Source organism: Limulus polyphemus, unplaced genomic scaffold (assembly GCF_000517525.1).
Source record: "Limulus polyphemus unplaced genomic scaffold, Limulus_polyphemus-2.1.2 Scaffold2336, whole genome shotgun sequence".
Taxonomy (NCBI): Eukaryota; Metazoa; Arthropoda; class Merostomata; order Xiphosura; family Limulidae; genus Limulus; species Limulus polyphemus.
The window spans coordinates 45,272-65,170 of NW_013667946.1; the positions used below are offsets into that span (position 1 = coordinate 45,272).

The following is a 19,899-nucleotide window of genomic DNA, read 5'->3' on the forward strand; positions in this document are numbered from 1 at the left end:
ACTCACTCATCGTGAACCCTCAATAAGACATCAAGAAAGATCCAGATTAGAAAGAAGACTTTATATTAATTTTAAGTTTGTAAAACTTTTGTATATAAATAATTGTTCATAATAACTATTTGTAATAACCTCTGTTGTAAATTGTATTATTGTTTGTATATTAAAATATATTTGTGTTTTTAAAAAAAAGAAAAACTGTATGCATCAATCTTGTTGGCAAATATAAATTGGATACATATCGGCATTTATTTAACTACTAAATCTAAATTACAATTTAACTCAGTTTTAGGCTATTTGAAACTGTAATGTGTAACACATCGAAAATTTTTTCTAAGTACCATTATGTCCACATGACCAAATGATTAATATTCCTTCTTGATACCTCGAATAAAGCAATCAAACAATCATTAAAGTTTCTGTACTGTCATGAAGTGTATGTGTGTGTATAAAGATGCTGAGTACATTATAATTTGGTAGCCTTACTACGTAGATACAGTCCTTGTTGCCATGTTTGATCATGATGTATCTGATGACCGTGCATCTTATCAAAAGCCTTGAAGCACATAGTTTCTATTCCAAAAGGCCCCATCGTGAGACTGTCATGTTGAAGCATACCCACGCTTCCCCATAGCTTTCCATAATCCATCTAGTGTACGAGAGCAATAGTTTCCCAGTACTTGTTTTAACACTCTGATCACACAGAAGTCCACAGGTGCTGTGTCCAAAGGCGTATGTTTGTGTATGAAATAACATGAATGCCTATTTCATTCTTTAGGTGATTGAGGTGTGTGATGGTTAAACTAATATATTTTGGAAATAACTTGTGAACACATGTTTTTTTATACTTTCCCTGGTGTAAATTTTTTATAGTATTGTATCCTGTTGCCTAAGGCAACGAATACCTTTTGCTACTAACCTTTATGTTTTAGGATTCTCACCTGTTACAAAATGCTACACTTTGCTTATCACTGTTGAGGTACGACTTGTTGCAGGTCTCTTTCTTAGAGATCCTGGTGCCTCAAGTTGATCCATATTATTTGGTTTTACAAAACCTTTAAGTATAAGGAATATCCAATTTTGAAAATTTTAAGTCCCCAATATAAACACATTTAGGTGATCTAAGTGTATGAATATTTTTGACGGAAAGAGCTGTTACATACTCTTCTCAAAAATGATACGTTTTCAGTGTAACCATACTACCTACAAGACGCCAAATAATATCAAAATGTAGATCTGATATGATCTGTTATACAGCGACCTTATATCAGCTGTGACTTGTCGACTTGCATATTCAAAATTATTTTTATAATTTACTCAACCTTCTGAATTGAAATAAGTTACCAAACACATCAAGTTCCAAGCTATCAGCTCCTCAGAACAGGAGTTATACAACTTGAATGATAAAATTATTTTAAAGACCTTACAAGTATTATCGCCAATGTGTTTTAAAAGCTCTTAAATTCACTCAAATGCAGCAAAGGACAATCAGAAAATAAAACTAAATGCTCTTTTTAGTTGCAGTATTTAATCTCCTAATTTATCAATAAATGAATTACACCTCATTTGACTAAACATGTTATTGTTTGCTATTGCTGAAAAGAGCTTTTCAATACTGTTTATCAAAATCGAGTTCTAATTAACAATTAGTCAAGAGGGGCTAAATAATCTCAAAGCATGTTCATCAGTGACAAACTATTGCTTCAAATGCTCTGTCTAATTTAATTAGTGTAGTCTAAGATGTGTCTGGACATCAGACAGAGATGGAGGTGAGCAGTTAGCTAGCACCCAGTGTTTTGGAGGCTAGTTCAGAAAAGCATGAACAATACATGAACGATATATTGAGTTAACTAATGTGTGTTGTAGCAACCAGTAGTTTAGTTGGCTTTACCTTGTATCAGGTACTGTGTGAAAAACCGTCACTCCAGTTAACACAAACTTTGTTCTGGCACATTGTGACAAGTTAGATGTGATTGTAGAGAAGCTTCATTTACTTCGCTTTAGTCATGTTTCTTGCTAAAAATATGTCTTCAATCTTGATTCGGGTATTGGTATCTTAGGGATAGGCAAACTGTGGAAATTATCATCTAGTTTTGTTTGTGCAACAGCTGAATTACAGCTCTGTGGTAACTATCCACTGTAATGATAAAAAGGTTTATATTATGCCTTCATAACTCCTAAAATGTTACACAAATGGTTTGCTGCTGAAATTAGCTCCCTCATTCAAGTGTGTCTCTTCCAGTGTTCTAAGCCATGTTATCCTACGCTTCACTAACACATCAGCTATGGATTGTGCCTAAGCATTAACCAATGGCTAAGCCTCAGCCCATTTTGTGAAGCAGTTGATGGTGACAAGTATGTACCAATAACCACATTTTGTCTCTATGAGTGAACCAATAATATCTAACAATTTTTTGTTGGAGTTTACCTCTCTTGGCTTACTTTTTTTCTATGGGTGGCACACATTGTAGTTTTCACACTAGTGTCGAATATCTCAATTGTGGCCAGTAGAGCTGTAAATGAATGTTAGCACAAGTGTGGGTGACATCTTGGTGACCTACAATCGTTTTGTTATTCAGTGTCTGGAAAATATTTTACCTTGGAGCTCCATGAACAACTAGCTGCAACACAGTCCGAAAGCCATGGTTTGGTGGTTGATAACATTGATAAATAAAATATTGCACTTGCAACTGACCATACCAATGCCACAAGTTATACATGTCCATGTTACTTTCCTCTACTTGTGCTGGCCGAACATCACCTTGTTCCATGACAAGGAGCATCCATGCTAAATCTGAGTCCTTCATTTGCTCTTCCCACAGCTCCCAAAATGTTATTCATGTCATCTATTGACTAGTATAAATTGATAATCATATAGCAGAAATAGTTTCAACTCCAACATGGCGTTCGGAATTAGGACATTCGATGAATGGAACGGATTTCAAATTTCCATGCACAAAGACATATTCTTGCAATCTACTATCATCCCTACTGGATTTTTGAAACTCATTAACCATTTCAGCAAAGCATAGTCGACTTGGGTAGTAAACTTCCTACTGTGTAAGTAATGTTGATAGTGCTTTACAAAGACGACAACTTCAAGGAGTTTTTTCTTTATTGTACAGTATCCGTGTTCAGGAGCCATGAGCTTATGACTAGTATATGCAATTGTATGTTTTACTCCATCCTGCAACTGGGATAACACTGCTACAATTCTACTATCATAGGAACTCACTTCCTTGTTGTGGATATGCTAGCACCGAAGCTCCCACTAAAGTAAGCTTTAGGGATCCGAAATCCTGTTTACATTCCTCACTCCATCCAAAGTGCATCTCAATTTTAGTAAAATCTGACGATGGGGCTGCTATATTGCAACAGACTATGGTTAATATTATTCAAAACCAAGTATACTGCGGACTTCTTGCTTGGTCACAGGCCAAAGCCAGTCTTTTACTGCTGTTATCTTAGCAGGGGCTGTAGAGACTCCGTGTCTACCTAAAATATGACTGAGAAATTTTGCTTCTGTGTGAATGACACATTTTCCAGGTTTCAGTTTTAAGCCTGCTTCCTTTATTTGTCGGAATACCATTTTCAGGTTCTAAACTGCAAATTCGAATGTGTGACCAAAAACCAAAATATTGTTAACATTGACCAGGTATCTTTAATGTAAACTGCCTCTCAAAAGTGGTGGATGCATTACACAGACCAAATGACATGACGTGAAACTTGTAAAAATCATTTCTCATGCCAAAGCAGTCTTAGGTCTGCTCAAGTCATTCAACTTGACCTGCCAGTATCTGGATGCCAGAGCTATTGTTGAATCATGGGGAGACTTCAAATGTGTACAGACATTCATTTGTTCAAAGCAATTGAAATGCATCGAAAATCAACACAGAACATTGGTGTATCTTCCTTCTTTCTGGCAATTACTACAGGTGTTAAAAAAGCACTATCTGAAATTTGTATAATTCTGTCCTTTAACATCTGCTGTATCTCAGTGCTGGTTACATCTCAGGTGCTTCAGGGAAGCAAGCATGGCAGTTGGTTGACTGAACATTCATAGCCTGTATCTATGTGATAACAAGTTATTGTTCAACCTAATCATCCATTTGTTTGTACAAATATCTCATAATATTTAACCAGCAAATCACTAAGGTATTTTTCTGCATTGTGTCTAGATTTTTGCACATCCTCAATCAACAATCTAAGATATGTTGACAGTTATGGACGAGCTCCACCAACACAAGCTGTTTCATCAGTGAGTGAGACAGCATGTACTCATGCAAGAAATTGACTATCAGTGGAGCAGTAGGGAACTTCTTCATGAAGGGAGGTGTAGTTGGTGGATACACTCTTCCAACAATAGCTATTTTGCCAATAGATGGCAGGCACAGGTAAGTGAAGATGAGGATGACGATTGGGCATGCGGTATGGAGTTTTAAGTGAAGAAAGACGACTAGCTGCTGAACCGAGAATTGAGAGTGAGATGCCATTGGAAGATGACAGCCATAATCAGGAGCTGTATTGTTAGAAGACAGGACAGGAAGCACTTACTGATGATTATGATGGTAATCAGACAGAAAGGAAGGGGAGAACTACAATTATACGCCAACACATACAAACAGGCATTGTGAGTCCTATAAAACAATAGTTGTGTAGCTTTCCCTGGAGCACTAGAGATGTAGTCAGTAGTGAAACAAAATAGATGTTAAAGAAGGGATTATACAATCTTCTGAGAAAGCATGTTCATCAGGAAGAAAAATGGTAATAACAGGTGTTGATTTTCACCTGTAAAATGACATAACACACAATGATGCCTTTCTGTTGCCCAATGGTTCAGCACTAAAATTGGCCTCTGGATACTGGCGCAAAATGAACTAGATGATGAGAACAGTCAAAACTACTTTTATCACATGGGATGGTTTCTTTGAGCTCGGAGTCAAGCCATTTGGAGTGTGTAATGTTTCAGCTACTTTCAATAAACTAATGCAGCTTATTTATGATTTAAAGGGCTCTAATGGGAGAGATACCTGGTATATGTGGATGATGTCTTGGTATTTGGCCAAATGTTTGAGTCTTGTCCATGGTTTGCAATGGACAATAATTATCACACCAATGTTTGCACTAATGTCACTAAAGCTGATGTGCATTTCAGATGGACTGAGGAGTACAAGTACGAACTCCTGTCCTTGAACCATGCTTTAGAAGAAATGTCTGTGCTAGTGTATCTGCTGTATGATTGAGTTCCTGTTGGATACCAGTGCCAGATACAATAGAAATAGGGCAGTGCTGTTGCAGGTGGTGGATGAATGAGTGGTAGTGCATGTAAGTCATATGCTCACACCTCCTGAATGCAGATACTGCACAATGAAGAGATTATTGGACAGGAAAATGACATGGTCATATGGCATCATCTGGGAGTGAAACACGGAAATGCAGACGTGTCCTGTATCAGGACACGGATTTGAGGTAAGAACTATTTCAGCTGTCATAAAGTGGGCGATTTCACTGGTGAACGGATACCAAAACTCCCCCTTCAAGAACTGTTGGAAGACCAAGAAGTAGATGAGTGATCTTTGTTGTGCATCATGGGAATGCTCATCAAGCACATATTGAATAACGTAATACAGAAGCACAGTCGGAATAACCAAGTCAGTGCATGAGTGGTGTTAGATCTAAGTCAGTCATCTAAGCAGCACACAGATTTTTTTTAATGATATATTGTCCTGTTATACAAAATTAAAATGATTCTAGCTGTAATTTTTCTCGACAGCGAGTGTTACTAATGTATATTTTCTTAAAATGCCCATGCAGGTTATGATGTCCTTATAAAATGGCCAGAGAGAAGCACTTATCCTTTTGCTTATAAAATTGTTATGTACCACAATGGATATCCCACAGAAACGTATACCAGTTGGACTTAATGTCTGTGCCCCCTCCCAGTGGTTGGATAAGCCTATTTCAATGGGTGTCATAGACACTAGTACAGGTTTAACCAGTAGCATGAGTTTGAGGTTATTTCCCTTGTCTATGCAATTTAGAATAGTCTTTGTGGTAGGTAATCTAAGAATTGTTGGATACTACACTAGGATCCTGGTATGACTTGAAAGTACAGTATTACATTATTTTTTCCTTTCCGTTTGTTCTATACAAATGTGTATTATTCTTTATTCTGTCCTTGTCCTATATTCACATGTTTAGGAAGCCTTTTCTACATTCCAGTAGCCAGTTTCAATTGTAAGAAAACTGTCATCAAGTACAGACACAGGCACTGCCAATGAATAAATTCTTTCTCACTTATGTTAACTTGTTTATCTTTACTGTCTGTGTTTATCATAATTATCTGCATAAAATTTCTGGAACCTGCATTTTGAGATGACTTGTAGCTATCACATGATTATTAGTGTACCAGAATCAAGAGACTAGTTATCAAGTTATAATTTGGTGCCATAATTATAATTTAAAGTTATAATTTTGACTTTATTTAGTTGTTTTTTTTATGTACTTCATTTTTCTATTTGATTTTCTGGTACTGTAACGTTCAAAAATCTTGACTAAGAAGGAAGGGTACTTTTTCAAGAAAACACAAAACTTGCAGAGGAGGAGGTTGCAGGCAAAGTGAGGACTTAATATGAAAAAAACTGGAAGAGCTACTTTCTTAATTCAAGAGCTTTTGCTAGGCATAATGACCGCATGTCCACAATTTCGATCTATCTTTGGACCAAAGAAGTTGATAGATGGCTATTTGTCACACAGCAGTTACGTTAAAAATGGAGTCTAAATGTACATACGTCCACTAACAAGCATGATAGATCTTTTATGTAGTACTGGAAACTTCACAAATATTAAAAATGAAGTATTAAAAGGGTTAAAAAGCACTGCTAAAAGTACGTTTATATTGGCTGATTTATTAATGCGTAGCTAAGAATTATTTGTAGAGCTCATTTAAGTAAAAACTGAATGTCCATTCTTTCATTCCTATTATTCTGTTCTGATAAAACATATAATTAAGATTCACATCTTTGGCTATAATAGTTGCCTGGATTGTGTAATACAAGTAAAGGATTAGGTTGTTAAATGCCATGCTTTCCAAATAAATTTCAGACAACAAAAGTATGGTGGATTGTTGAATTATTGTCTTGGAAAAGCCCTTATCTACCAGGTAAAACTGAGCACTGCAGAGTGGACATGCTTAAACAAATTCTAGTACATCATACATGCTGTTCATCCTTTTAAAAATTAAAGAACTAAATATCTGTTACAAAAATTTTCACTACACCATTATGCTATCTCCAGCATTTTGAACTGTTGGCACAACACATGCAGGGTCAAGTACCTTTACTGGTTTCTCTCTAAAGTTCTATCCTACCATCAGTACACACAAAGAAGTAAGGTGCAAGATTCATCAGATCATATAACTTTCAGTTATTCACAATTTAATCTGTAAGCCCCACCAAAGTTATAATTTCTGATTGCATTTAAGATGATTAGTCTTCATACTGGTTGTTGGCCACCATATGAGAGGTTTCTGTAATGTTCTTCATTTAGAACAATTGAATAATGGCTTCTGTTGAAAGAATTTCTTAACTATAAAACACATGTGGTGGCCTTTAAAAGTCTGTTCAACTATATTTTCCTTTGGTAAAGTGCCAATGTTGGCAGCAACAGTTTTTCTTATTTGAAGACTTATTCTCATTTGATTACCATTGTTACAAAAACTAGTGACATGTGTTTTTGAATGAAATAATAAAAAAGGTCCACCTTTTAAAAGCACTTGGGTTATAGGGTTTTTATCATTTTGTATCAAGAGTTCTTGAACCTACTCGTTTTTATGAAATCATGAATATGTCTTTGAACATTAGTCAAAGAAATGATCTTTGATAAAGATTCTCCTCTTAAGCAAGCATTCACTATCACACCCTTTCTGAAAGCTCTTATCTATCTTGTCAACATATCATAGCCCTACAGAACTCAAGCAATCACCAGACACAAATATGATTAAAAGAACCTAATAAAGTGAACAGTCTGTATAAACATGCAACCAGATATAAGATCATTTAAAAGAATAAGCAAGTAAGGTAGAATTTTAATTTGCTTTTGATACACACTTTAGTACAACAGTTTCTAATAGATCCTGATGCAAAAATAAATGATTATTTTAGAAATTCAAATGTATATCCTCTCAAAGAACCACTAGCAGATTATTCAGACATAACTGCATATCATAAATGTTTACTTAACTCAATGATAAATTTTGTAATTCAAGTTGTTTTAATATAAATAATCCACCTTTTTTTTAGCCACAAATTTAACTAAAATTATGGTTGTTAATTTTTGAGTTGTAAGCACATTAATGAAGTGTAAAAAGTATTGTGCATTTTAAGCACTTTTATTTTGATATATGAATCACATAGCAGATTACAGTAATTAACCTAATCATACAAATTTATAATACACAGCAAACTTTTAATTTTAAAAACTGCAATATTTATTTAAAAAGGTTGATACTTATACCAACATTACATTGTAATAATATATATCAGATAACGAGAAATACCATAATTGAAAGTGAAAGACAACAAGCATTTAAATCTAGAAATCTATACTAATAAAAAAAAAAAGGATAACATCTGCATTATTTTTGGCAGAAATTGAGACAAAAGCTCTAACAACCCATATTTTTCACAGTTCCGAGTTGGGTGTGTATTGTAGATCTGTTGTTGTATTTTTTATCTGTTGCAGGGAGGATATGACAGTTACAAAGACATGTTGTGCACTTAAATTGTTTAATTCTTTAATTTCCAAACTAGAAAGATTAAAGGTGAATTAGTTGTTTAACATCACAAACCAATGAGCTCAATTATTGGAAATGAAAACAAACTTCGTTGCACTTTGAATAGAAAAGGCAAGGTATTTCTTAACATAACAACTAGGAACTGTGAAGCTCGAGTCTTCACTAAAGCATTCAAAGTGATTATATTATTTATAAATCTCTAATCAAACTAGTATTCTTTATAGTTAAATACGATTGCAACAAATCAGAAATTTAATTTATAGTTAATCACCAACAACTTTTTAACCATTTGCTTTGGAAAAAATATCTATGCCCATAAAACTATTATTAAAACAATTTTCTCTTGTTTTCTTTGAAAAATTTAGTGAAATAATCTAAAATATTCACAGAAATGATGTAACATAATATTACTTAGAATGGTACTTTAGTATGACAACCTGAGGTTTGGGAAGCCAACTGCATGATCTAGTCAAAATGTCACAATCTTTAAATAAGGCAAACAGAAATAATTAAATGGATGAAAAAAAAGAAGCATTTTCGGGAATAAAATTACTATTGTTCAATTGGGATGCCTTGGACTATGTTTGTATAAATCTGTAGCTGCCTACTACACACATGGTTGAATTGTAAAACATTTCATGTCAATATTATTTTTATTTGCTAAAGCATTATTATATGAACTTCAAAACTTTTGAAGAAACTTCATTTAAAACACCAGTGAGATTACTGAAAAGAAACATTTTATACGAATTAAAAACATTTTCAACATGTATTTAGTAATTTAGGTATAAACAAAAACGTTTTCCAGGGTATCTGCAGCTGTTAAGCCTAATACGTTTACATAAAGATCAAGTTTTTAATAATTACATAACAATTTCAAATTATGGAATGCAAGATAGAAGAAAAATAAAGATCACACACAAAAAGAACTAGAATGCTAAACTCAATAATAATAATACATTTAAGTACTGCCTAATTATTTAAACTAAATTTTGATGGAACCTTAGAATCACAGCTACTTCTTCTTCGTTTGATAAAAAACTACAAGACATCATATTTGAAACAGATAAATATCAAATATTTACACATTAAACACTAACACTATTGTCAGTATTGCAATAAAAATATTTCACTTTGTGCAAGTTTGCAATAAGTATCTACCAACTTTTAAGTGTAAAGCAATACTTCAGCCATCTACAAATCCACATTCATATAAGAAAATATTACCAGTTATTTATGAAGTGGTTAAAGAACAAGTAATGTCAGAGATCAAATGGGAACTCACATCAACAATATCATTGTTATATATCTAACAAACTCCCACTCCTAAAAAATTTATAGTTTTCTATGTTATGAACATCATTAAATATGGAATAGTCAGCTATTAGCAGGAATGCAGAAGTAAACACATTATTCATGCAGATTAAATATAAAGCAATCAATATAGTATTTTGGTCCTAATACAGGATAAAGAACCAAGCGACTAGAAGTTACTTTTATATATAACTAAAAACACAAAAAATAGGGCTCTTCTAATTATAAACCATAAGCAACATACTTCTTTCCTTAAAAAAAAAGAAAACTTTTCTACAAAGACATCTTGTTGAAATTTAAAAGTAAAAGACCTATGTTACTAGTCACCAGCTAAAAGAAATGTTCAGATTTAGAACTGTCAGAGATATTATAAAATGCTTAATCTCATACATAAAAATCACATTTGCATGCACACACACACACATTTATTTATAAACATACAGCTACCAGGAACAATATAACTTTTTTTCATGACAGTATTTAACTAAATTAAACAGTATGTGAAAATACAAGAAAAACTTATAAGCATGGTTTTTAATTAAAAATTATTGACTAAACAAGGGTATCTGCATTGCTGTAGGAAGCAATTTTGGAGTGGTCAGGCCAATGCCACATTGCCATTTCTAGAGGGGGTCTGGGAGCATGCCCCCCAAAAAAATTTTTGAAAATTTAATGCTATGAGATTGAATCTTAAGCCTTTTAACTACAAATACTGCATACACACAACATATGTATTGAATTAAAAGAAGCAAGTTTTAATACATAAGCTGTAGCAACAAGTGTCATGAAAAAGTGGTCAGGCCATGACCTGACTGGCTTTACTGCTTCCTACGGCCCTGATCTGAGGGTTGTTTCTTAAGTTATGCACATCCCTTAATTTCTGTATTACTGAAATACAAGTTTCTTAACACTACAGCATAAGAATAGTTACATATATTCCACCCCATTAAAACTCCATTCTATTTCAAAAGTAAATACATTTAACAGTACAGATATTAAGAGATAGATTAGATTCATTTTTATAATCTACATCAACAATTTCCTACTACAAATTATGTCTGCTTTTTGTACTATTTTAGTACCAAAATGCAGTATCACATGACACTAAATTAAATTGGACTAGATACTAGAACAAAATAAGAAAACTAGTATTAGGTGTAAATGTATTTTTAAGAATTTAGATATATATATATATATCTAATATATATAAAGATAAATGTGTCTTAAATCTTTTAACATTAACAAAATTCATTCAGTCAGTAAAAAATTGTCCTTAATCTGTACCTGCTAACTTTCACAAATCATATTTTGAAACATAGATATACTGTAATTGCCTTATAATTTTTTTAAACTAATGAAAAAGTTAAAATAAATTATATATAATTGACAGAGTTTGGTGCAGCTTACTTTCAGAAAATTAAAACATTAGATTATTTTCACATACAACACCATGCATGTCCACATTTTCATAAACTGAAAATATACAACCTTTTCTGTCCATTTTGAAGTGAATGATCTGTTTATTTTATCTTTTTATTATTATGTCCTAATTCAAATATTAACAGGCACTTTTAAAGATACTCCCCTAGCTGTTGAACAACAGCCAAGAGATACTGCATGATTCAATTCTTAGCTCTAGTTTGAATTAAGAGGGTTGAAAAGCTTGAAAGAAAGACAATAAAGTAAAACTAAGCACACAAATATTTTACTAAAATGTTTATGAGGCAGTATTAATAAATGCCAATGCCTAATTGAATGCAGCCTTCTGAATGCATTTAGATCATATAACAATTATAATAAAGATATTTTTATAGATAATTATAAACATTTTAAATTACCTAAACCTATACAAGTTTTAAAGTGCATTACAAATATGAACTGTAACCAGAGAAAATAAGCAAGAGTACCTGTAATAAACAGATATGATAATTAATCCTATTACTTTAGTATTCAAAGATTTTATATTAATACACAACACACCAATCACACATCTTAAGACAAATATTAGTTTAACAATTTCATATTTTAAAGATCTAATAAAACTACTTGGCTAATACAGTTACTCAACCTTTCTAATCAACAGTTATAAAACACCAAATGAGAACACCTTGACAGACAGAATATATGAAAAATTAATAGTGAAAGTAGATTACCCCACAACTAATATTTCTTTCTTTTCAACTATATTTATCAAAATTTTATTTCATCAAATACACATTTAAAATTTCCACGGTAGGAGTACTTTAAGTGAGAAATGGGTAGTTGCGTACTTACAACTGGGTTTTAAGGATCTATGGGTGTGAAGCTGCAATTATTTTATCATTAATGGTTTCTACACATTATACTACTTCAAAAGAAAGGTTAATAGGTACCATACATTCAACTTGATGGGGGAAAAACTTGAAAGAAAATATTATAATCTTTAACTAAAAATAACTAAAGCAGTTATAAAAATTAGCACCACCACTGTACTCTAAATTACATTTATATATATAAAAAAAAGAAGCCAATTTCCTAACATTTGTGAAAATTAAGTACTCTGATTCTATAAAGCTGTCAATTGTTTAAAACATTAACAAACACCTTTAAAACACACAAAACTGATATTCTTGGCACAGCACTCACCTCTTTGGACATATTATATGGTTCAGCAGCTCAGTGAAATAAATTCTCCTGTACTATGAGTACAAATATTTAAGTTATAAGGAGGAGTGCAAGACTATATATAGAGTACAATAGCAAAAGAGAATGTAATTTTGAGCCACTGATAATCATTATTTAATTTTACAATCCCCTAGTTTCCTTTTTTACTGTCCTGTTATCACTTACAAGCTGCACTGATTGTCAATTGTATGTATGGTTACAATCTTATAATTCAAAATTGTTTAAATGCATACATGGAAAAATTAATACCAATATTTTTGTTTTGTATGTATAAGCATCTACTTTGTCCTTACTAATATACCAACATAAACTTGTAGTAATAAAAGATTTTTATTTTTTTAGCAATACTACTACTAATAATCATATCTACTTAAATTAGAAACAGATTATTTCAGGAATTCTTTACCTAAAAAAAGGTTGGAAAAACAAGCAGGATTTACTTGAAAAAAATGCTTTTCCAAAATAAGTACAAAATAAATCCTGAAAACCAGAAGAATAAGAAAAAAAAATTAGTTAAACCACTCATTTTCTTTTAATATCCTACCAGTGATTTTCCTCTAACTTAACCTTTTATTTATACATATTTATTTTGTATTAACATAGACTATTTTCCCCCTTCTTTAATGGCCATTTAAGTGAACCTTGTTTATTCTTTAAAAAATTCTTCTTATACATATGAATTTTTTTGTTCTTTTAAATTTTTTACAGCAAAATGCAGATATTACCTGAAATGCTACAAATATACAAATGTAACAAACGTCTTGTTATGTAGAATATACGTATGGCACCATAAAGCATTGAATAATCAACTGAATCTGCTGTTCAGAGCTCATTCAAATAATATAAAAAATCCTAAACATTCTAACTGTCACTTACAATTAAAAAAAACTATGAGAAAATATGTTATTTCTGTATAACAAATATTTAAGTAAGTATAGCCCACTAATGTCACTTTTGGACATACATAACATAGCTATATGGCATGCTTCCAAGATTAAACTATTTAATACTTCGACAACTTTTATCACATTCTTACAGATATTATATATGTTGCTACTGACGACAACTGCACATTTAATTTATTTTAGTAGTAAAACAGGTTGGAACTTCTGCACTACGAAATACGATTCTTTAAAAGATTTTTAAAGATATGTATCAACTAATAATTTACATTTTAAAAGAAATGTCTTCTAATGATTTTAATCAACTCCTATCCTTTTAGCTACCTTTAATCTACTGAGCATTGCATGAACACATAAAATGTTTTTTTTCTTCTGAAGACCTTTTAGTACAAAAAAAAAGAAAAAAAAAAGAAGAAAGATGTTTAACGTGTATTTTTTTTTTTACCTCTCAAGATTTAATGTCTCACAACTGCTGATAATTATTAAAACTGCATCTACATAAATGGTTTTCAGAAGTATTGGTTTGATGCATTGTTTGATAGAAAATATAAATTAAGTTTTTTGCACAAACTTTCTGACTAGCTACTATTACCACAGATAAAAGTTTTTTTACAAGAGGGGCTAGTACTTTCCTACACAATTATCATTTACAACATTTCTTGTTTAAGTACTTGCATATTTTATAAGCAATGTGTAATGGAGGGAGAAGAGTTCATTTTGAGCTAAAAACACGACATTTAAACTTCCAAATCTTAAGTTATTGTATAACAATGCAGATTACTCCTGCTTAATAACCACTAAAATACTTATATGCTAATATTAAAATCTGCTACCAATACAACTTTTAATGCTATCTAAAAGGCCACATCACTTATACTACATGAAACAACGAATTTGTAGCAAAACTAGATGACTGGATTACACCACAAAACTATGAACAATATATATATATACTTGGCACCAACTGATGTGCTAAATAACCATAAAAAGCTCAGATCTGATTCAAACTTCACATGGCCAATTTAGCCACAGATCACTGGATATAGATGTCTACAATAACATTTTACTTTCACAATGAATTCTGACAAAGTAAAACTTCAATTCTTCTGTAAGAAGGTGGGACATAACATCATGAAACCCTGAGAGTGACATCACATCTAAACAACATCAATATTTTCTTGAATCTCATTTGAACTATTTACGTAGCCGCATGCTATATTTTGTCAAAATCTATAAAACTTTATGAGAAAATGTTAAAAACAACATCTACTTGTGCTACAAAAGGGAGAGAGTAGGGTATATTGAGGCACTTAACAAACTGTTGACTCTATCTAAGATAAAGCTTATCACATACAAGCACTATCATTAGGAAATATATCCAACATCCACAAAAGGTCCACCAATCCACATCACAGCAATGTCTAACAGAGTGGATACACTAAAGCATCATAAACATTAATCATATCCATTTGAAAATAGTGTGTAAATGTTACACATACTATAGACCTAAATAATGCAAGCTATAAATTTCAAAAATACCTGTATAATGAATCTACCTGGATATGAATAATTAGTTAGCTTAAATCCATTGTTCTATTTATCAACCAAAAGGTGAAAGCTTTACTTTTACATTATTTGAAAAGAATGACATGTAAGACAATAAAATTAACTATATTAACTAAACAAATGATATCTTTATGAAAGTCTGGATTCTTCAGAATTATTCTTTCAAAGGAAATAAAGCTTTATAAATACAATGAGTAAGAATCAAATACTATATATGACAAAACAAATTTCCAATGCATTAATAGAAAATATCTGTATCAACATATTTTGAAAAAACAATTATTAATTTTTTAAATGAACTTTATCAATAAGAAAAAAAGCATTGGATAACACCATTCTTCACCGCAAAATTTGGAAAAACAAAGACAATAACTTGATACACAGGAAGTTGTATACACTTAAGAATGTGAACTTATGTAAATAAATATTTTGGTAGTGAAAAATAGAGACAGAACATGAAAACTCTTCTCTTCATGCCCCTTCACCTTATAATTGCAGTTGAGAGATTATTTATTCTTCTGTGACATGATAACAGGATTAAAGGGTGTAGCTGTAGAGGCAATTACATCGACTGTAGGCAATGGACTGATTATATTAGTTTTTGTGACCGATATGGTGCTTTTTTCTGGTAGGAATGACTCGCTAGAAGTCTTGCAAGAAAGAGATTCTTGTTCTTTTAGTTGAGCATCATCAGAAAAGGATTGGGATGATGCTAGATCTGGATCCACACTGAATAAAATGGTTGTGACTAAGGCACACCACATGGAGGTGCGAGCTCCTCGAGAAGCTTTACTCAGTTCATTGATACTTGCTGCCAAAGCAATAACATCTGCAGAGAAAGGTATTCTGGATGTGAAAACTGCAAAAAAACAAAACAAAAAAACTCCATTCAGTCATACAAAATAAACTTCAGAGGATAATTCAAACCTGTTTCTGTTCAGAGACTTGATATGCTTGTCAGTTTTAACAAATATGCATTTAGTATGCTGTGTTTTGATAAGTTACTGAAATGTTTTACTTCAATCTTTATTTTTATTTTGCCTGTATTGGAAGAGTAACTAGCCTGTATTTTTAAACATCCAGATATCATAACATGTAATGAAACAGCAAAATGACTACTAACCATGAAACATGCTTCAAAAATAGATTTTTGATAATTCAAGAAAACAAAACAAATCATAGCAATCTTCATTTTTTTCTCTATAACAACATCAAATTATGTAAGTTATTTATTACTAAATCTATGATAGTAAGTCACAAGAAAAGTATTAATATAGTAATTAATTCAAATAACTGTTTACTTAAAAAAACTTAGGGAGACATAAAGAAACAAACACTTCGCTTAGTGAGAGTTGAAACTGGTATAGTTATTGATACTCAAAGATCACACAAACAAACAATTACTTTCTCATATGTGACCAATTTTCAAGTTAATTTGCATCTAAACAAGAGTTACTTGAGTGTGTCATGGTAGATTTTCTTATGGAATTTGCTATACTTTCAGTAACTGCTAAATTAGGGATTTCTGGTTAGTTTCAATTTTTAAAAAATTACCAGCAAGCCTATATTGATATAATATCATTTTGATATGTATAACTAGATATTATTTTGAACAAAGCCTCAATTATAGTGAATAAAATGTTCATAGAAATATACAAATATAAAATTACAAATGTTTCATGAAAGTAGGTGACAGACCAAACATATAATGAGCTTAACTCTCTCTATATGGGCTCAGTCACTTTAACCATCATATAACCATGAAGGTATACATACTATTATAGCTTTTAATGTAGTAATTGTATCTTTAAGAGATTTGGCAAGCTTTTAGTAAACATTACAAGTCTTTTGTAGACAAAAGTAGTATAATGTATTAAGGGTTATCAAGCTATCACTAGTTACCAGGCAAGCTGTGGCACGTATGGATGGATAGAGGTTGCAAAGTGTCTTGTGCATAATAAATCTACACAATTAATTAACTGACAGGTACTCATGTGAAAAAGATGGTATAAGTGCAATAAAGGGACAAAAAAAACTTAAACATTACTGACACTTTGAATTTCTGAAAAGAACCTTGGAGATTACTCATTGTATAATTATCAAAATAATATAAATACTACAGTAGCCTAATAGTAAACTTTTTTTTTTCAAATGGATTGTGTTAATTTCAAAGAAGAAGAATGACTACATGATATCTTACCTTTATCTTCTTGGAATCTGTTACCACCACCACGATGACGATTGGTCGCATTAATGATCTCATCTCTTCGACGAGCTTGAACATTGCGAATGGCCTCCAGCCATTTTTCCATAGATTTATGAATGTTTTTGTGTATATCTGAGGCTCTCAGTTGCTCCATTTTTGCAATTAAAGTAATAACCTGTGTAATAAAAGAGGCTTCAATTAGATGTTAAAAAAGTTTTAATGATTTAAATAATTAACCTATAGATACATGTAATCTTCTTAGTAATGCCCAATTATTAGTGATTTCTTAATTTTTTTCTGTAAGGTAGCTTTATAAAAGGAAATGAAGAGTTAACAAAACATAATTTTTTCCAGAAATTAGGCATCTGGTTTCATTATACAAGATACAAACCACATGCACGTGTAGTTTAGACTTTCAAAACACTTTGAAAATATTTTTATCAATGTATGTATAAGTGTAATAATTACACTCATGTTTTCTCACTACTTAAGACAAAAATAATGCTAACTTTCTAAAATTTGTGCTAAATGGAAACAAAAATGAAAGTTTGTTGTGTGCATCATGTTTTTTGACATTTCAAAAGCTTAACAGTTTAGAAGTAACATCTATTTATCTTTATTACTATTTCTTGCAATATTACACAATAAAAAAAACAAATGCTATAACTAGGGTTATTTATAGCTTTTTTGGTGTTTTAATGAAGAAACATACACAGTAAAAGAATCTTTCAGCTGGAATGAAATACCCATATATGCAGGAGAAGTTAAGAATAACTAAAGAACAAAATAATCCTTGGTTTTCACAAATTTCTCATTCATATGAGAAACAAGAGTAAAAAAATTACTTTTGACTGCATCCTAATGAAAAGTGCTATACTTATTGTGCACAAAAAACTAAGTGAAATAGTAATAGCTCATGTTTATATTTTTAATACAAAATCCCTTTCTAGAAACTTAACAAACAGTATATTTTCAGTACAAAATTACACCTTTTAAATTCCTTTGTGCTATTTTGAAAGAAAATGTTAAAGTTCTTAACAAATGTCTAAATTATTTAAGTAAGGGAGACAATATGAATGAATACTTAGAATTGCTCCTCAACACATCCACTGCTGTCTCGGAGATCAATACTCGTGCCAGGTGTCATTGTTTTTTTTTTTAGTAAGAGCATTTTAATAATGCAAGATAATATCAGACAGCATATTTATGGGCATATATGCTTATTCAACTAAAATCCGTATCATGATGCATATGAGCATCATTGGTACTGCTGCTAAAATATTTTTGGGAGTGCTGTGTGACACGTGTGTCATTTATTTTATACATTTTGCTATGGTTGTGGTGTATTTTTTGAATGTATAAGAAAGGTAAATTATAGTCATGGGAATACCACATCTGTTATTGATATATGTCTAACATACGTCAAATGTAAAATAGCAAATGAAATAATTATGTTAGACTGCTTTTTTAGTCATTATTTACTAATGAGGTATATGACTATACAAAGGGCTGGTTTTATAGGTTAATTGTCACAACAATACATTGTGTCTTTATGCTTCCCTCCTTCAAAACACTCTTGAAAATGTTTTGAACTCTTCTTTCTTAACATGGGTTTTGAAAGAGCACTATTTGTATCCATTTTATAAAAGTCAACCAGAAAGTCTAAGTATAAAATAATAACATTTACAACCAAGCAAAATTCCTACAAGAGGAGACCCCCTCAAGTGAATGTCGTTATAGCGGAACTGAATTCTAACACATGCTAATATTTAAGTAAATTTTAATCCTCTGTTTCATATGATATCTCTCTGCTATGGATTCTCCTTTTTAGATTTGCTTTTTTTTCCTTATACAGGTTTCAGAATTTTCACCAATTAAATACACCAACTACAGATATTGACAAGCCATAATTTAACATACAAATCTCTCATATTTTCTGTTTTCTGACGTATCAATAAATTCGTTACACCCATCACAGAAGCTCCACCAAACTCTTCATGCTTTTGAAATCACTTACTTACTCATGTTTACTTGTCAATCATACATACTTATAACCATTAGAAAGGGGATTTTGTGAACTATTTGATTATAAGGACTTTATGTAGATTAAATAATATATATGATTGAAGGAAGGCTTTAACTTACTTTTGCATGTTCTCTTAATTCATCAACTATTAAACGATCAACACGAGAAGGGTTTGGAGGCAGCCGAGGAATAGGAATGTTATTAGTGCTTGATATTTTTTTACCTGGATTTTGTCTGGCCAACTCAGCTTCTGTCTGAAAAACAATGACCATTTGTTACAACAAGCTGAAATAAAACCTTAGTTAAAAGTTTAAGTAAAGGAGGAGTATAATTCTGACATGTTATGACCTCTATTTTCACGACTTTTTATCAATTTTTAGGCTTTTCAAATAGGTAGAGTAAAAATTACAATTAATTTCTCTCTTGGTTT

At 31.6% G+C, this 19,899-nt stretch overlaps 1 protein-coding gene across 3 annotated transcripts in view; it reads right to left on the minus strand.

Moving 5' to 3' along the window:
* Positions 1-15,494: 15,494 nt before the first annotated feature.
* Positions 15,495-19,899, minus strand: part of LOC106466663 — a 78,314-nt gene continuing 73,909 nt past the window's right edge. For 2 of the 3 annotated variants that reach the window (XM_022394726.1, XM_013926955.2), the window contains 3 exons: positions 19,589-19,723; positions 17,438-17,618; positions 15,495-16,096 (listed from right to left, as the gene is read on the minus strand). In XM_022394726.1, coding sequence (XP_022250434.1) covers positions 15,744-16,096; positions 17,438-17,618; positions 19,589-19,723 — 669 coding nt within the window. In that variant the 3' untranslated portion in view covers positions 15,495-15,743. Of the gene's footprint in view, positions 16,097-17,437; positions 17,619-19,588; positions 19,724-19,899 lie in introns of those variants that run through there. The other variant, XM_022394727.1, reaches the window with a different exon arrangement.